Source organism: Aulostomus chinensis, chromosome 21, assembly GCF_037954235.1.
Source record: "Aulostomus chinensis isolate RoL2024-O1b breed Wild chromosome 21, RoL_Achi_v1.0, whole genome shotgun sequence".
NCBI classification, from domain to species: domain Eukaryota; kingdom Metazoa; phylum Chordata; class Actinopteri; order Syngnathiformes; family Aulostomidae; genus Aulostomus; species Aulostomus chinensis.
The window spans coordinates 7422963-7443445 of record NC_141340.1 but is presented as its reverse complement, the minus strand read 5'-3'; the positions used below and the strand labels follow the sequence as shown (position 1 = coordinate 7443445).

Genomic DNA, 20483 nt, shown 5'->3' with positions numbered 1-20483 from the left:
GTGATACCGACATGTGTGTTTGTGTGTGTGTGTGTGTGTGTGTAAATCTATCTTTGATTTTTGGTAGAACCATCACTGAAAAGATGAGTACCTGCAAAAATAAAATACCCGGTGCCAGCACTCTGCAGGGGTCGGCCATTTCTGAAAATGTCAACAAACACGTCACAACCCGCTGAACTCTGGAGTTTCCAGAAAGTCCACCACATTTGACAGCACATGTTTTCAGGTTGATGTGCTGATGAGATCATGTTCAGTAGTTTTATCACTAAGAAAACTATCTAAATGCTGCTTTTATCAAAATGGTTAAAAACAATCTGTCTGTAATCAACTAAAACCATAATTTTAGCACCAAACACTGCACGCCTGGAGGATCATAGCAGCACAGTAATTGAACAGAAGCAGGCGTCACACCCTGGATTTGCCCGTGACAGAGCAGAGCCCAGGAAGGAGCAGTTTTCTCAGATTATTTTGGATGAGCCTGCAGTGTTTTGTATTATTCATGTGGCAGAACACATGCACATGACCCAGCAACTCATTTGGCCCTTGTTCCCATGCAGCCAGTAGTCTCTAAGGGTTTAATTAAACTGTGTCGATGCAGTGGCCCATCTCCCTCCATCGCCTTACTTTTCACAACCCTCCTCTCCCAAAGTCATTACACAACTGTTTCTGACTAGGAAATGTGAAGTCCTCCTATTGACTTCCACTCTGAGGACATCTACCTCCTGAGGAGTGAGGAGCCGAGCGACAGCTCACTGTCAAGCTGCCTGTCAGACACCGTCTGCCTCCTTTTTATAAGAAAAATCACCCACTTTCCCCCGAATGAACCCATCAACACCCATCACCACACAGAGAAATGATGTTAAATGTAACCGTCCACAATCGATACAGCAGAATGAGAGCGCACAGAAAGACGCAACCCAGCATGACAGGAAGAAAGAGGAGGGAGATGAATGAATAGACAACTGGTTAAAGGTGTGAAAAGTTAGGGACCGTGTGGAAATTATTTGAGGGAAATGGATTTTTGCTGAGGGGAGGGTAGTCTACGCTTTCGGAGTGTGTCTCCACGGAGAATATCATTAGCTTACAACCGTCTACAGCAGTTCCTGCCCTCTCATGCAGGCTGTTCTGCTTCACTCTGTGTTCTGAGGAACGAGATGTGGGGACATTTGCAGACATTGTTCCGCAGACAGGAGCAAGTGTTTTAAGTGAGACTTCTGGAAATTTGGAGCCAGCTTTCCTTTTGCAGCCCTTTTTTTTCTGGTGACAAACTGGAGCATTGTTAGTGCAACGTTGGAATATTTGTGGCCATTTTTCTGGCGAGATGCGAGATGTTGGGACATTTGTAGGCATTTTTATTTATTCATGTAGTATTAATTTCTCCTCAGCACTAACTCCTCTGCTATTGTGTGTGTGTGTGTGTGTGTGTGTGTGTGTGTGTGTGTGTGTTTTTACGTTAAACCATCTTAAATTATTAGTTTGTGGGCAAACATTTCCATTTTTGGGAACTAAAATCCTGAATAACATTTGGGAGCAATTAGTAAATATTTCAAAGGACCAACAATAAGATATTTTCGAACTAGGGAGGGAAAAAAAGCACAAGTAGCAGTATATGTGTAAATACACAAATTAATATATTCAGCAGTCCTAATTTCTACACAACAAGCGATGTGTATCAGGACACGATGAAGAAAAAACTATTTAATATGTGTGTACACAAAAAAAAAACCCAACAACAAAATGTACCAAAAAAGCAGAGTAGACACTTCTGAGGTTTGATTACAGCAAAAAAGAAAAAAAAAAGTTTGCCATTTGTAGCATCGACCATCTTTTATTCATATGATGCATAAAGCAAAGCATTGTTGGCTCGGACCAGTGAGGACGGCAGCTTTATTGTTGTGAGAATAAAGAAAAGCTGCATCCGTTCAAAAAGGAGGTTGTGACTGCCACAAATGTACACTGCTGTTGGAATTAATGAATGTATTCGCTTTCATAACTGCTGCTGATTGGGTCAAATCAACATGAAACAGCCAGCTCTAAAACACAGATGCTCTCTTCTTCTTCTTCTTCTTCTTCTTCTTCTTCTTCTTCTTCTTCTTCTTCTTCTTCTTCTTCTTCTTCTTCTTCTCCTTCTCCTCCTCCTCCTCCTCCTCCTTCTTCTTCTTCTTCTTCTCCTCCTTCTTCTCCTCCTCCTTCTTCTACCAGCAGCCTCTAATTGGTTTGGTGCAGAAATTGCTCATAAATCCCTTGTATATCAAACAAGCTTTGAGCAGACAGAGTTTGTTACCCATCCGTTCGTCAGAGGGCTTTTGTGTTGCGTTCAAGGACTTAAGAATTTCACTGAATAAAAGAGATGGAGTTATGGTCAAAGATTTTTTTTTTTTAACATTTTTGCGGGATGACTGGGCTACCTTCATGGCGTTGAAGGGAGGTTGAAACAGGACATAGAAAATGAAACAAAAAGCCACCTGGGCGTCCTTAATTTCAGAACAGCTGTCAGACAGGGATTTAGGTGGAGCTAAATTGAAGTGAGATTTTCTAGGGGGGCACTCAAGCGGATTAGGAGAGAGGAAACATCATAGTAGGTTTCCTTTTTAGAGGGAGCAGGGAGATTCACACCTCCACCTACAGTAATGGCTTTCCACTCCATGAAGCTGCTCCTCTGAATGTCAAATATTATTTAACATAAAGCTGTGGCAGGATTTTTTTTTTTTGGCTAGTACTTTGTTCTTTACTCTTGTCCAAATGAAACATAATAAATCTTCTAATTCTTCAGTGATTGATTCCCTGCCCTGTTTGCACTGCTTATAATGCATCAGTGGTATTAATGCTGCTTTGTTTCGCGGATGGAGGAAGGATTTGTATGAGCCTGAAGTTTTGTGTTTTGTGTACAAATTGGATGGTAGGCAGAGTAAATGCAGGTGTTTGAGAGTAGTTACGACCGCAGTGCACCAAAAACTATGAATTTTGGGACATGAGAGTGAGTAGTAGAGGGAATCAGGCGGCTGTTATCTGATGGGACAGTCTGAACAATTCATCTGTGTGAACTGAAAGAGCTGAACAGTTTATCACTTGACCAGTAGATGACAAGAAATGCTAGCCATCAGTCTCTGACCCTCACAGGAGCTGTAAATGTCCAAAAAACAACAACAACAAAAAAGTGTGTCTGTGTGTGTGTGTGTGTGTGTGTGTGTGTGTGTGTGTGTGTGTGTGTGTGTGTGTGTGTCTGTGTGTGTGTGTGTCTGTGTGTGTGTGGTAGATAATTTTTGTGGCGGCTCAAATGCGTAAGACAGAATCCTCAACCAATCCAACTTTATTAATGAGATGCCAGTGCTGCTGATGTTGATACTGTAACTAAGCTAGCTCCCTCTGGAAAGCTAAACTGGTTTGGCTAGCATAGTTTTTTGCATTCACCATCAAAAACAAAGTGTGTTGTCAGTGCTAATGTTAGCGGAGGTAAATTTGCTAGGAACCTAAATGGCAAGTACTGCACTCAGAATGTCTGCCATCACGAGTAGATGCTGATGTACACAGGAAATCTTAGGAGATTCCATTAGCGACATTCACTCAACAGGAAGTACATTAAAGCACAACGTGGAACAGTGTGTAGCTTCAACACGTTGGAGCAAGACAAGAGCAACATGCTAACAGCAACATGCTAACATGAGCACAGTGATAATGCTGTGACGCTAATGCTTAAAACTGATCAGACGCATCACCTAGTTTAGCCAGTTAGCTTGCCAATTAGCTCAAAACATAAACAAGTATAGCTGAGGATTGAGACTTTTCAGTTCGAAGCAAATGTTTACAGAAATCATCACATTATGTGATTAACAATCAAAAACATCCTGATGCTCATGGATGCTTTTTTGCAACTTTAACATGTGATTTTGTGTAAAAGAGAAAAAAATAGTACACAGGCCTGACGTTTTGATCACAGCCACTGTATCCTGTCACTAGCAGGTCGTCTTCTGGTGCTGTGGTAGCAAACGGCTCTGGTGTTCCATACAGGGGAGGTGGTGACTCACCAGGAGTCACTGCTGCTGCTGAGACTTTCTCTCGCAGCGATTAACAATCAGCCACGATGCAAGTCTCAAGATGTCAGTCAAAAGCTTTAGCCTGAAGTTTCTGAGAGTTTCAGGAGGGAACTTTTTTTTTTTTTTTAATTTCAACATGAGAAAGGTTCTTAAACCTTGGCCACTTCTGACTCCCAACTTTTATTCTAGCTTGGTTCCACTGCTTTGGTTTGTCATTCATCATCACCCAACTTCTGTTTTCTATATTATGCACGTGGAGAAAGGTAATGTCTCCTCTCAAGCTTGTCTTGGTTGTAAATTTCCATTTTCCCCTGACGGCACCTGTTGGAAATGGAAGTCTTCAGTGTTTCCCAAGAGTGAGGACCCCCCCCCCCCCCCATCACACACACACACACACACACACACACACACACACACACACACACACACACACACACATTTACTTCAGTCATTCAAACCTCCTCCTCACCTCACGTCTGTCAGCTTGTCTTTGATGGATTTCCAGAAATGTTTCACTCTAGGAAGTGAAGCAGCTTAAACTGAAATCCTGCAGCTCAATGTAGGAGCCACTCAAAGAGGAAAATACAGTAAAACTCGAAAAACTCCCTCTGTCATGCCAGCCTAGAAGTCACTTGTCAAATGTTGGATGTTATTTTGGAATGAAACAACGTGTCAGAGCAAACAATCTACAGTAAAGCAGCAGTGACTCCCTCGTCAAGGAGGTGTAGGTTCCAAGTATTCAGTATTCAGATCAGCACGTCCGTGTACAGATGAACAAGTGAGGGGGAAACAATGCATAAAGAATAATGCATAAATCAATTGCCCCCCCCCCCCCCCCACCCAGCAGATTTATACATCATGTTTGGAAGCTCTGGTTGGAGTCGTTGTCCACCAATGAACAGACAGTGAAATTTCACCTTTGACCAAGTGGACATTTCCACTTCCATGGTCACTTTGACCTCACACGTCTGCAATTTCAGGGAATTTCTTCGAATGCGGAACAAACGTCCACTGGGACAATGTGACCTTGACCTTTGATCAGCAAAACCTCTTGAACCAAATTTGAGGAAATTCCCTGGAGGTGGCGTTTAGATGTCATGTTGGGCTCCTGAAACACGGCTGTCACAGCTAAGAGGCATAAAAAAAAAAGCAAACTTTGACATTCAAATAAAGTAAGACAATAAATGGAAGTTCTTGCATTGAGTCACTGGTGTAAAAATGAACATCATCTTTATGAGCCTTTAGCTGTGACAGACATTAAAATGTGTCCCGGAGGTTTGTGGCTGTGAAAACGTATTAAATGTAATTGATATCTGGATCTTAGACTGTTTGACTCAATGCAACGAGGATTTTATCTTACTGTACAAAAGAGGGAATTAAAAAAAAGAAACAATTCTCAAAGTGTGTGTAAAGTTCGCTGTCATCCAATTTGAAGTTTGGTTAACCCTTCAGTCGTCACCTTGCAGTACAGAACGACATCAGTTCTGAGCAGCACTCACATCTTCGCTCCTTCATTTTCTTGGGGGGGGGGGGAATCCCCCCCCCCCCCCCGATGACTAGATGACCCCAAAGTGGCGATAATGTCGTGGGCATGATGCATTACGCTGAATGTTACCGCTGCGTTGGTAGCGGCACGCGGCGTCTCCTCCTGAGTGGAGGATCAGGCCTATCTGACATCAGCTGATGGTCAAAGTGCCCTTTGAATAATGAGGCATGATTACAGAGAAGCAGGTGAACAAACATCCCACACTCCTGGATCATTTACATGTGAGAGGAGTGTGATGGAAATTACCATCATTATGCTGTGTGTAGGCCGCACTAAAACCAGGGGAGAACTGAAAGTCTGTCTTGAGGAAGAGAAAAAAAAACAGACATTTCCTGACAAAAATGTGAACGTACTATTATTATTGGTGAAGTCCAGCTACACTGTGTATCTTTAAAATAACATCAAATGGACACAAATTTGAAACAAATCCAATTGAAAGCAGAAATTATCTGATAAATACGATCATTTTTGCTCACGTGTCTCGTTTTATCATGCTGCACTTGTACTTGCACGGTAGAGGAAAGAATAAGTCGAAAGTACAGCTGGAAAAATGACCGTGGAGAGAGAGAGAGAGAGAGAGAGAGAGAGAGAGAGAGAGAGAGAGAGAGAGACTTTTCTAAGAAAGTGGCTCCACTCTGGATAGAACGTCCATCTTCTGTCTGAGTACCAAGCCATCCTTCAGTGTGACCTTCTGTAAGTCTGTAAAAAGTAAAATGGGCTTTACTCACCAAAGGTTCCAGCATCAGACACACATACGGCGAAGACCAGTACATGTACCGAGCTGGCGTCCCTTGGTCACATGACACGGAAGCTACAGAGGGAAAAAAAGATTAATTTGACAGTAATGGAGATTTGAATTTTGGACTTAAATATCAAAATATAAGAAGCAATGAGATGCATGAATAAGAGGTGTGTCCTACACTTCCAGTCAAGGACTGAGTCACATGACATGCAAGCTGTTGCATAAAAAGATGAATTCTCCTGGACTGATGATGATGGGGGACACAACTGGCTCCGAGGGAAACATTCCGTCATCTGGAGTCACTCGCGTACACACCAACCGCTTTTGCTCTGACTGTGTGTTCATCCGCCCCTTGAAATAGTCCCCCCACAAATGTCCTATTTACTCTTCTTTGAGTTGAGTCAGGTTGCTGAAAGTTACCGGACTGAGTCTAGAACCAGCCTCTGGTCCAAGTTCTACTGGCAGGGACGGTCTTCATTTTTCAGCACGGGCCTTTTTTCGTCTTCTTTTTTCTTTTTTTTCACGTGACTTTTGATAGCAACACAAAATGATGTAACCCTTCTACTGTGTTGTCAGGCACCACATTCAAACGGCTGTGAGGGGGTGAATGTGGCTTTAATGGTGTTTTTATTTACATTTCAGGGCACAAATGCTCCAGTTCGAGATCCATCTTGATCAGATGCCTTCAGATGAATGAATATGACACTCGTCATGGATTCGTCTCTGATGAACACACATCTATACTGGTGCAGGCTTATTGTAACAACCCCCCGACAGCATGAGAGAACGCATCATCACATTTACACCATGCCCCCCCCCCCCTCTCTTGATTGGCTAAATTTTGATCAGGCATCAAAGTTTCTGATAGGCTGGCAGCGCGGTGGAGAGTTGTTGCTGTTGCTAGGATCCTGTTGCTAGGATGGTTGCCATCTCTGAGGCTCAGCAGGAAACATGTAATGAATCATGGATGGTTGATTTTTCCCTAAGCACCCTCATCTGTGATGCAGATGAGCCCAAAGCTACCCCCCCAACACGCACGCACGCGCACACACACACACACACGTGCACACTTCCACAACCCCCCCGAACACACACACTCGTACACCCACACCCCAAATCTAGATGGGTTCATTAAAAAGAAAATCAAGTTTGCATTTTGGAGGGCTGGCATTTGATACGGTCCTGAGGTCGCTACAGGAAAACTGGGTGGGGGGCGTAGTACTGATTCTCATGCTAAAATGAGAAAGGTCAGAGGTCATGATTTGTTGAAGGAGACCTAGCAATGACCTCACCTGACCCCTGAGATTACAGCGTTGGGACAGCCTCCAGAACTCCTGCTGACATTTCAACTCTCATTTTCTGAAACCTCCTGCTGGATGAATGTGCGCTGCTGTTTATTCTACATGCTACAGTGTGTTTTGCCTTTAAAACCCGTGAAAAACCCTCATTACCATTCGCAAAAAAGGTCATCCATCGCGGTGCAAATGCGACGCTGTGACTTTAACAATCGCTATGGGCATTTTTAATATCATGCTATTACAGCGCGCCGCGATATACAGGCCTGTGTTTAGCCAAGAACACGGGGAGGACATTTCATCCCCCCGATTGTCTGATTTATTTATTCCTGTTCTGTAAAAAAGGGTGCAGCTGTTTCATATAAAGCGGCAAGCGGTTAAACAATTCCTACAAAAACACTCCTTGTGTAGACGCCGCTGATCCACAGAGGGGAAGACAGTGTAAAAAGTGGTAATTACAGACAACAGATGACAGACAATATGGGCCTGCTGCTTTATGGTACACAGCCGAGCAGCTACAGTGACTCTGCTGTATGTAAACATCACCGCTGTGGCTCTCCCTTCTACCAGAGCTCCAGTTTCTCCCCTCAAATTACACCTTCTACAACTTAACTCCTTTGAGCGCTTCTGTTTTTTTTGTTGTTTTTTTTCAGAAAAAAAATATTTGTTTGCAAATATCTGCTCTTGTATTCTTCTTGACAGATGCTCTTAATCTCAAAGGAGCTTCATGCGCAAAAAAACAACAACAACAACAACAACAAAAACCAAAACACATCCATAAAAATATCCCATTTACCTTCAGCGGGGCTTTAATTAACCCCTTTCCTTGACAAGCTCGCTCCGCGGACCTATTTCTCCTGCCCTCTGCCCTCCTCCGTCCTCTTGGGATGTCACTAAAGGGATCCTTTAGAATCTAGTTGTATACCCGATGCTAATACCTCCTGACACATTTGTTCACTGGCTCTTTATCATTAATAATTATGCAAAGGAGGCGCGTCCTCAGCCGAGCAAAAGAAAGCAATCTTAGTATGCAAATGTTTAAGGTCCCGGTGGAGTGCAGCTATTAGATATGTGTTGATAAACTCACTTACCGTGAGTGACAGTGAGCAGGATTGAAGTCACGTTGGTCAGCGCCGCCGCAGACACTGATAAAAACACAGCAGTCAAATGCCAGGGGTATCCCCAGATGCATGATGGGACGGGGGATGAAGTGGTGTAAAATGTCACTGTGCTCCCCGTGTCGGCTACGCGCCCATTAATAACCAGGGAGGAGGAAGTGAGGGGATAATGAGAGGAGGTTTGAAGATTTTTGAGGTGTGTACTCACAGGAAGAGACCGACAGCGATGGCGGCCGCCAGAGAGCGTCATGTAAATGAAGCTGGGTGACTTTTAATGTCCACAGGAGAAATAACCTTAATGAAGTGGGCAGGTTGGGCGTTACAGTAGAGGCCGACTGTGTATGTGAGGAATTTCACACTCATTCTCGGTCAGCATGGACTTATATTAAACCAGGCACTGCTGCCATCACTTTCTTGATTTTCTATTAATATTCCTGTTTACATGCTAAAGTCCGACTTCTCGCCTCCATCCATATTTCATCCCTGCGTTCCATGTCAGTTTACTTGACCTGAGACCGTTTCTGTCATGCTGCGGTGTTGTGTTGTCTTATTTTCAGTACTGATCATTAGCTTTTGCTGGAGGGAATAGATGGTGACGCTAACTTCCTGGTTAGCCTCTGAAAATACAACGTCACTGCAGCAACCTTTTTGGTCTTTTGGCTTGAGATGCAACCTGTAATAATTCAAGCTATGTTTTATTTAGTTTCAACATACCTATTAATTTAAAGTTTTATGCTTAATAAAGGCCATAGACTTGGGAGCTGATGCTAAATGTCCTGTTAGCTTATTTACTCGCCAACAGTAGCTAACCTAGTGAAGGAGGAAGGAGGATATCGCTACTAGCCATCTAGTTTTATCTTGGTATTAAGAACTTGGTATTCACTATATCCTCACTACTAGAGGCATCCATCCATCCATCCATTGTCTTCCGCTTGTTCCTATTAAGGGTCGCGGGGGGGGGGGGGGGGGGGGGGCTGGAGCCTATCCCAGCAGCCTTCAGGTGAGAGGTGGGGTTCACCCTGGTGGACAGGTCACCAGTCCATCACAGGGTCAACACATAGAGACAGACAACCATTCACACTCACAGTCACACCTACAGTCAATTTAGAGTATCAATCAGCCTCGTCCCCTCTTGATGTCTTTGGACTGTGGGAGGAAGCTGGAGTACCAGAGAGAACCCACGCAGGACCAGAGAGAACATGGAGACTCCACACAGAAAGATCCTGTGCTGGAGCCGGGACTCAAACCAGGAACCTTCTTGCTGTGAGGGGACAGTGCTGACCACTGCAGCACCGTGCAGCCACTACTACTACTACTACTACTATTACTACTACTACTACTACTACTACTACTACTACAGGCAGTTGTACTTAAAATCCTTTTCTTAAAATTGTATCAAAGTTTATTAGTCATTTTAAGAGGCAAATCTGTTTATAATTTACTCTGTATGCAGCAAAATAAGTCATCACACTTGATCAACCTGCTGGTTCAGATTGAGAAATGAGCACTTTTTTTTTTGTGTCAACATTGTGAGCCCCCATCTTAAACCACAAGTCATGGCATAAGCGAGAGAGCGGCGAACTATCCAAGCAAGATCAATTTACTCAGGATCAGCGTTTTGACAAGGAGCGACAGAACAAGAGAGCCACTAGCCAAGAGAGGCGAGTTTAAGAGCTTGTTTGTTTCTTAAGAAGATCAAAGGTATCAAGGCCTTGGACAGACATGAGAGACGCAGCCTCTGCAATCTGCTCTCCATTCACTAGCAACAACGCCAAGCAAAGAAAAACAAGGCTTTTCTCTTTGGGAAATCCTGGAAAGCATCCCAGACAGTTTTCCAAACAAGCTAACACTCCGGGATCTCCCAACCCTCTCGGCGGGGAAATGACATGATTGTCAGCATGGTGCGTGTTATCGTTCAGACGGTGAATGATCCGCAGGTTGGATTTTAGGGGTATCAAAGTAAAAGTACCTGCCAGATTTACAAAGTGCTGAGTGACTTTAAAGTATTCAGCAGTTGTTGCATTCGGCAAAGAGGTCACATTTTTATGGCGTTTGCAGGATAATGTAAAAGCTGTGAGGGGGAATTTCACCGAGCTAGGAGGAGGGGGGTGAAGCATGGACCAAGGAAGAACCCCCTTCATTTTGGGCTATATTGGTTTAACGTAGTGAAAATGAGCTTCTTCTTTTTTTTTTACATTAGGTTTGGCTGAGTTCGCCTTGATGGGTGAATGTTCTCATTCATTCATTCATACGAACATCTAGTTTAGTTTAGCCTGGCTTTTACTGATGCACAGCTGTAGAACTTGATAATCATCGTCATCAGTCATTTATGATTTATTTCTACTTCTAGTTATTGTGCTTCAGTCATGGTAGTGTCTTATTTGTCTCTCTTGTGTGTTGTTGTTTTAAGCTACATCAAAATTGTCTTCTGGGAACAATAAAGATTGAATGAATATCAAACACCAGTAATTTCATATAATATATAGAGAGCGTGCCCTCAAGGTGATACAACCCTTCTGACTGCAGAGAAAGCAAAAGCGTGTTAGCTCATTCGTAGCTTGTTAGCTTGTGCTTTTACACTGGAAACTTTTTAGCTTGTTTGGATAGACCTTAGACAGCTAGCAGCAAACAATCGGACTTCAGGAGTATTACATGGAGTTGTGGACTCCAGATGTCCATATGTGTAAATGAAGTTTAAGAGACATGCTAGTAGCAGATGCTAGCACCCATGGGCTTTAGCTTCTTTGCTAGCACATCCGCCTCTGTGGAGCAGGCTTTGAGTCCAGTGTCAGACAGCGCTGGTCTACATGTAGGCTATACAGTACTAGCAACCAAGTAAATCAGACTAAAGCTATGCTCTAGTTAAACAGATTAATATCTTACTATCAATTGCAATTATTGACCTATCTACAATATTTGAAAAGATGCTATCGCTAACAGTCTTTCAGTGTATATGTATATGCATGTCAACCTTCAGCTCGCTCAATATCGTGACAGATACTGTTACTCTGGGATTTCCACCCCTGCTAAGCACTTTTAGCGGGGAGGGAGCAGTAAACTTGCCAACAGTGAGTACAACAAAGCACTGAGGGATCATGAAAGACGGAGCAGAAGCTTTAAGACTCCACGTGAAAAGGCCCACTCGACGTTCTTGGCTTCATGGAGGACCCTCTGAGGAACCTGCACAGAGAACGTTTTAATCAGCTTTGTTCCAGGCCTGAATGATTTCACGGATTTACTTCATATCTCTCTTATTAGATGTGTCTCCTTATTTCACTCATGGTTTCTTCTCTCCCCCCCCCTCCCCCCGCAGGTAAAGATCTCGCTGCTCTGCCAGGCAGGTTAGTGAATATTCCCTTGTGGCGTCATAAATATGCTGGCACTCCTTTCAATTTTTTTTTTTTTTGAAAAAGCGAGATTTTGACGGATCTCACTCCAAAGACTTATCCGAGCTTAAGCAGTAATTTAGAAATCCCTAAATTAAAAATCACTTTGAGTTAAACCAAGCATCCAAAGAGGCAACACACAGTATCTAATTTTGTGACTTTTTCCGAGTGCATTAATCCCCCCAAATGGGAGCTGACAGGATGGTATTGTAGCACGCCAGATACCTCAGGAAGCAATTACCATGAATACATTTTCTAATAAACTTGTACCCATCAGATGATAAGCAATTAAACATGCGTAATTATGGTTTCTATACAGTCATTTCTAAGCTGATTAGGTTTGTGTGCTTTACAACCTGAATGGGAGAATATTAATAGGGCTTTGGTTTGGTGTTGCTGGTTCGCCGTGGCAGTTCATCAGTGAATCACATGCAAATGAGGTTTCAGGAAGTACGTGAGGCCTCGTTGCAGCTATTAGAATTGTCAGGGGAGGGAGGAACATATCAACAGTCCACACACACGCACACAAACACACACACACACACACACAAAGCCCCCCCACCATACGTTGTTTGAATATTCTCCATACGTTGTCTTTAATACTTTCAGTCAGATTCATCCAATCATGTAGTTTAATTTCAATTACAGATGCACCATATTGAAAAGGATTATGATTGCATACAGAAGTGACAGGCTCAGCTGATATATTTGCCAATAGTTGTAGCAATTATTTTAGATTAATTCAAATATTATTTTATTCTTTTATTTCATTAATGGTTGTGAGTAATGTGCTGCTTTATTAACACACGTACTTAAGTATAAAAGGTTATAAAAGAAACACTAAAAGCAAATTTTGAATAAAAAGTAATGGCAGTAGTACAGGTGGCATTATGAGTTCATAAATAATTGAAACATTAGCATTGTAAATGAGTTTAAATTGAAACATTTCCATGTTGAAAAAGAAAACCTATTTAAATGATCGTGCTAGACGGCGCCATTTACTTGATTGAAGGTCTTGTAAAATCTTTTATTTTATATTTTGCGTTCCGCTTAATCATGTCTGATATTTGCCTTTTTCACTTTTATACCTCATGTTTAATTAATAGCAAATAGGCAAAAGGAAGAATTTTGTTGTACGGTAATTTATTTCAACTCTGCGTAGGACAATTAAACGCTTGTCTGGAACACTGAGGGGAAAAAAAAAAAAAAAAAAAGACTGCAAGAGTGCGAAACACCCGACTGATTTCATTTCCAATCCCAAACACTTCCTCCACTGACGGAGCTGGTGAAGCAAACAGCTCATCTAAGTGTCTGAGGACCGGAGACCCTCAGGGAGCGTGAATCAGCTCTTCTTGGTGACTTCACTGAAGCTAATATTCACTCAAATGTAAGAGCCAGAAATAACCTTCAACACCAGACATGGCAGTATCATCTGGGATTTATTATCAATCTGAATGTTACTCTGTTTCACACAAAATATATAGTTCTCACTGAGGCTCTCAGTATACATCTCAGATATATGTATGTATGTATGTATGGGGGTTCATAAAATCAGTCGTCTATACATGGAGGAAGTGATCCGTCATCATGTTGCACAAAATATCACAATATACCAGTGATGAGTGGACAAACAAACATAGCAACAATTTCAATATCATTTCTGGTTAAATATATTGTTACTATCGATGACTTCTAAACAGCTAGGAACCGTCTCAGGTTGTATTTCTTTGACACTTAATCTGAACTGTAAGGAGGCTCATAGTGGCGCGCGCGCACGCGAGAGAGAGAGAGAGAGAGAGAGAGAGAGAGAAATGATACTACGCTGTACTGCAACACAGTCCTGCAAACCTTTGAGTAATTTGTGGTCACAAAATATACGTTGATGTTCCCCCCACTGTGATTTAATCATTACTATTCATCAAATACCCATAGTGTTACCGCAAATTTAGCACTGCATGGGAACAACTTTTCTCTGGTGGTCACAAATTAGTAAAATTGTGGGAACACATTACGTTGGGTGGGAAGTTGGGGAAATAAAAATCTTTGCCAATCATTGATTACTAAATAAATAATAATTTCTAAGTAGACATCTTGTGGCAACAAACTAACCCCGTGGAGGGAACAACTTCCATCTTGTGAACAGAAATTGATTAAAATTTTATGACCAAGTTGTATCTCATGGCAACAACATATTTCTCCTTCTCCGTTTGGCGTCTCTGAGCCTCCGTAGGTTCACGCTGCAGTTTATGTAACAAACTATTCATGGCGTCGAATCATCGCTGTGATGAGGAATCGAAAACAGCTGACATGTTGCAAGTCTGATGATCTGTGAGGCGTTTGAGGGTTTCGTAGGAACGTCTGGACTCATAATATAATACACACACACACACACACACACAGACGCGCACACACACACACACACACACACACACACATCAACATCTATACATGTGATGCTGTGTATATAGTAGTTGATTCAGATCACAAAGAAGATAGAACATGTGAGGAGTTTATTTCCAAAATGACTGAAATGTCATCTGATACTCACTTAGGGGATATCATAACTGTACATTATGATTCATACTCCACATATTAATCATTTTAAAGTACTCAAGCAAGTATCTTTGTGTACACATTAGAATTTGACAGCTGGTTGCTCATTTTGGAACCAAAATCGTCACTTGACATCACGTGAACAGCTGGTCAGTGTGGCACAAGAACGGTAGGTTCAGGGACAACTTCGTACATCACGGTAAGAGAGGACCAGGCTACATATTGACAAAAGGGTCTCACAGCAGGAGTGCTGATCCAAGTCCCCCACATCAGATCAGACCAGGACCCGCTTGTCCACCCGAAACAACACTAGATCAACAGTCGTACTCTAAGGCAGCATTTTGCAAATATGGATCCGGGTGCGATATCTGGCACGACATTCATAAGTATACAGCATATATAGGGGGGAAGAGGAGGGAGAGATGGGGTGGGGGGGGGCAGAGCGATGTCAGTCTTGAGTGGGCAGAGGAACTGGTGCTCAGCCGGCGCGGAGACCAAGGTGTGGGGGTGCCGGTGCCTTCACTGGGGAAGTGCTTTCAGGATGGCGTTCACCTCCTCTGCCACGGCTGTCAGCGCAAACTCAAACTGCTCCTGAGGAGGAGGAGGAGGAGGAGGAGGAGGAGGAGGAGAGAGGAAAGGAGAAAGTTTGAGCTGGTTAGCTTTGAGGCTAGTGTGTGTTTGAACATCTACAAGTGTGCTTGGGAATGCCATTTTAGGATGATTGGCAGCCTCCTCCCCCTCCCTGTGTGCTGACCCTGCCTGGGATGTGTTCGGCCACAGACACAAGGTGAGGGTGAACTACTCTCTGCTTTCAACAATCGATCCAGCCAGGTGTGTCTTAAAATGGAATTTTTGAGCCAAGCTGTCTCTCAGCTCTGTGTGTTTGTTTGTAAACTGACTCATAGTTTTCCCTGAGGAGAGCAAAAGGGGCTGATTGATGTTTGCCCCGTGGACCTGGTGTTTTTCTATTCCTCTTCTCTCCCCAGACTGCAGGCCATGGGGTCCACTCACAGAGAAAAGGTGCGTAGGAGTTTGGAGGGAACAGTCTTTAGATGTGTCAACACACAAGCTGCCATATCTGGCCTGAGGATAGGCTAAATCAATATGGAGGAGCCACTGGTGGCTGTGCCGTTCTCTATGCACTGGAGATTATCTGGAGTGCTCAGGCTTTCTATTTTTATATATCTTCTGATGTTGTGATGGGGCCAGACAATATTCAAGTACATCCATCTATATCTGCACAGCTGTTGTGTGAACCTAATCCCTAGTTGAGTTTCAAGGTAGAAAAAAAAAAGAAAAAAAAAAGAAGAAGACTTTTTAAACCCCCCCCCCCCCCCCGGGCCAGCAGAGTGCGGTGGGGTGCTGTACATGCTTACACCACCAGGGGGAGATCAGTCTCTGTTCAACACTTTAGATGACCAGTAAGGAAGAATAACAGTCACACAGGCTCTTATTACTGCATGTAGATGTCTGTCAAATCAAAGACAGTAAATACATATTTTTTTCTAATAGACTATCCAAAAATAGAGGGAACAGCATACAAAATAATAATTGGTTGTCCAATCCTTGAACTCTAAATTTCAATTCATCCCTCATTACGGTTTAATTTCTGTGCAGACCCAGCATGGAGCCACAAAGTGCCGTCAACAATATTCTGATGTAATTTCATTTGGACGCGTTGGAAAGAAGAACGAGAAGCGAGTGTGTTTGAAAAGCGCTGAACAGAAGGGGGTTGTAAAATCAGCATTAATGAACCATCTAAGAACACCGGAGTCTGTTAGCAAGCCGCTTCCATAAATATCATCAGCCAACCCTGCGTGAGGTTTGGCCTTTTTATTGTTTCCAATTACACGAAAGAAACAAGAGACTCCTGTTATTTGCATTATAAAAGGAAATGTTTTGTCCAAACCCCAAACAATTCCTGTAAATAGTGTAAGGTCACGAGCCCAGTGTGAAATCAAGACTGAAGAACTTCCAGCATGACATGCAGGCAAAATATGGAGGCCTCCAACTTTTAAAATTTACCTTCAGCTTTTTTCAATTTAATATCGTTGGGTCTTATGAAATAATAAAAAAAAAGCACTGAAGGCATCACGTTCACAATTTTCCGTATTGAATACTAGTGGTGTGATAATACCATCCATCTGAACACACCAACAGGTAACAGTGTGAAGCCATACACTCAGACAGTTGTGCTGTAAGTCTACACTTGTGGCCTCTTGATGACTAATATTGTGCTTTCGACTGTACAACGTGTACTGACGGGTACACGGCTGTCTACCAAAGTATACACGAGCGTTTGTACAAACCTTTGAGGTACAAACTGGAATCTCTGTTTTTCAGTGTGTACCAATCTATCAATTCAGTTACTGATGATAATCAATGCAAAACCCAAAGATCGGTCCTACTACAATCCACTAGCTTAGGTGCACCTTTATTTTGAAATTCACATGGCACTTCCTCTTCAACTTTTTTTTTCAAGCAATCCTTACAATTACCCATCCAGTCAACACACACACACACACACACACACACACACACACACACACACACACACACACACACACACACACACACACACATTATTAAACAAATACTAGACATTTAAACTGTTAACTAAGCATGAACTAACTTAGCTTACCCTTAGTGTAAAATGAGAAAAATGTATCCCATAAGTTACACTTCCCCTAAGCCCACCCCCCACCTCAACCTCCCCCAGTTTTTTTCATTAAAACCCTAAAGTTTAAAATGACTGCCATTTGTAAAAGATTAGACATTAGTTAACTTTTTAACCAAGCACTAACTAACCGTTATTAATGTACCTGTATTCTACGGGATACCGAATCATATTTTGCTGCGGTATTTGTGATATTCACAACTATTGTTCAAATTATCGGGGAATAATGTAGAGATGTGCTGAAACTTTATTCCTACTCCTATTTTACACCGAGGGATTAATAACATCCAGCCCAGCTGATGAGCCGATATTGGGAATAACTGCTAGTCACGTGCTCTGAGTGTAATTTACATCATGTTAAATAAGAGTGGCGCCATTAAACCTTAACTGCTTTATTAGCATCTGTCTATAAAATGTGCTGGTGATAAAACTGCAGCGGTGCCGGCTCAGTCAGAGGAGATCCTCCTGGTCTGCCTCTTGTGATAAATGTGGAACAGTGAGTTATTATCTTCCCAGACAATGTTTTTCTAATCCTGCAGCAGTTATCAATTACCACATCATTCCCCCTGATCCTGTCTGTTTGAATGACTGCAACCCCCCCCCCCCTTTCCTGCTAACCCCCCGCCTGCCTTCCATCTCCCCCACCTCTCCAACTCAAAGCAAGGGACCTTACCTTTGTCTGGACCATGCCAGCTCTCTGGTCTCTCAAGTGCTCCAGGGTAGCGGCAATATCAATCTCTTTAGCACCTGCAACAGACCGAAAATTGGACTGAGTTCAAAGCGGCGGAGTAATCCAGCTCACATCTGTCAATCTCTCTTTATACTGGGCTCCCTTTGGAACGGCGGAGCGATTGAAAATTATTACATTCATCCCTCGAAAGACTTGGACGAGAGCCACAGACTGTTTCTCGATAAAATATGCAAGAGGATATTTTGGGGGTCTGGGAAATAAGCAATACAACGCGCCGGTTTCTCTGACAGAATCCGTTTCAAAAATTGATTTAGATCATGTATGAATACAAGCCCTTTTTTTTTTTTTGATGCGACAAATCGAGTGTGAGCAAAGTGCAGAAAACTCTTGATTGAAACGATTTAAAGGTTTGAAAGAGGCGAATGACCTGCGCGACAATCAACACTCGATCACCTGCTGTTTGGCCTCAAAAAAGTCGAGATGTTCATCTGAAGATCTACTTTTTTATGGATTTCAGGCTGGAGCTCATTTGAGAAAACTGGAGCGAGTCTCTGAACTCTCTTTTAAAATGTTTTTTTGAAAGTGAGGCAGAGAAGAGATGGCAAAAGTGAATGTGTGGGTGAGGGAGAGAGAGAGTGAGCGAGCGAGGGGGAAAGGGGCGGATTTAATGCAGCTGGACTTAGTACTCAAAGTACTCCAGTGCTTCGACAAGACTTTCATGTCTCAGAAGGGCTGGATTCCACAGTTAAGCTGAGGAGAGGCTCTCTGACCACAGAGGAGAGCTTTGGAGAGTGAGATTATGTTCATTTTATACATTCGATTGTGGAGCAGAAAACAAAAGGTTAAAAGGGAGCGGTGTCGTACCTTTCATCACCGCGGACGATGGAATATTTGTGAGTGGACTAGAGGAGCAGGATGGCTCGGTCGGTACCGTTTCAAAGACAGTGGAGGGAAGGTCTGCATCAGAGACGCCCGTCCTGATGGGCTGGGGGGTTGAAGGGTGTTTGGGCAAAGGGCAGAGGTCAAAGGTTGGAGTGTAGGCTAAACTATGGAGGCCTTTGAATGTGATGGCAGCAGCCACCGTGCAGGAACCCGGCAACAATAGCTGTGAATATCCAACTTGCATATTTCGAAACGCCAACTTTGGTTTTGTAAACAAGAAAACAAAACAAAACAACTGTTTGTTGGTGGAAGCTTGGCTTATTATTCTCCAGCAACTTTCAGCTATAAACAGGAGTTTGCATTGTTACCAGAACCAATTTAGAAACAAATCTACCTTCAAACCAGTTCCTTGCATGTAGCGATACACCCACGCCACAAAGATGCTCTCCAAGCAGCTTTCCCTCAGCAGATGTTTTATATTTATTCAGACTTGGGCACAGTAATTCTCCAAACACAACACAAGTTACTGTGATTGTGAATCAGCTGCAAACTGGAGATCTTTGCTGCTCATATCCGTGTTGATAATATTAAAGTCTCCAATGAAGTATTTAAAGTCCCTCTGTCGGCTCGTCTTGCTCCTACTCTTGAATGTTGGACCTTCACTGTGTGGAACTGTTTTTTTTTACTAGAAGGCTGTTTTCACAAGTGAAGATGTAAACTGTCAATTTCCTCCGTGTTGGGTGAAAAACCTGATTATGAGAGGCGGGATTACGAGCAGGATTTGTGACATCACAAATATTTTAGAAGCCAATGTCGCTGTGAGATAAGGAAACCTGAAAACTCCACTGCACAAACACTGTGTTTGGAGACATCTCGTCTCCAGCAAATAAATAAATCAAACTAAATTAAAACCTCGTATAGAAATTTTCTAAATACCCAATGACATTTTACATTAAAATTTAAAAAACAAATAGATCTGAAGGAGGGAGAGTAAGTATAGGAGGCATTTCAAGGAATTTAATTTGGTCGGAATTTTTTTTCTTTCTGCAAAAATCATGTCAGACACAGATTACAGTATTTATCCTCTCTGTCATTGAGCTAATATTTTGAGCGCAGAATTATTTAATGGATTCCCAATGGTTTTTGCTGTACATCCAAAAAAAAGGGGGACAGCACCTTTTAAAAAAAAAAAATCACTTCTTTTCTGTGTTTTTTTTTTCCCACTGGTTTGCTTGCCAGACATGTCGAATGCTACTGGACGGATTGCAATGAAATTTAATCTAACATGGTACAAGTGATTACTATTTGGAGGCAATCTGGATCAAATTGTAGATCCTGAAGACTGGAGGCTGTTGATGCTTTCCAGTAGTGTTTTCCAATACATGAGTGGAATGGATCTTCAGTAATCTACAATAGTAAAATGGAATAAACACACTGCCTCCATTAAATATTAAATACAGATTCACGGTTTTAAACCATTGGAGCAACTTTTACAAATTCCAATTCTAAATGGATTCCCTCTGAACATTTAATTTCCATGCATGTGCTATCTAAATTCA

General features: G+C 42.5%; 1 protein-coding gene across 1 annotated transcript in view; it reads right to left on the bottom strand.

Moving 5' to 3' along the window:
- Positions 1 to 13206: 13206 nt before the first annotated feature.
- ptprn2 (protein tyrosine phosphatase receptor type N2) overlaps positions 13207 to 20483 on the bottom strand; it is a 127880-nt gene continuing 120603 nt past the window's right edge. The window contains exons 21-22 of the mRNA XM_086191534.1: positions 18025 to 18098; positions 13207 to 15265 (exon numbers count right to left, since the gene is read on the bottom strand). Of these exons, the coding sequence (XP_086047660.1) occupies positions 15194 to 15265; positions 18025 to 18098 (146 nt within the window). The 3' untranslated portion in view covers positions 13207 to 15193. The remainder of the gene's footprint in view (positions 15266 to 18024; positions 18099 to 20483) is intronic.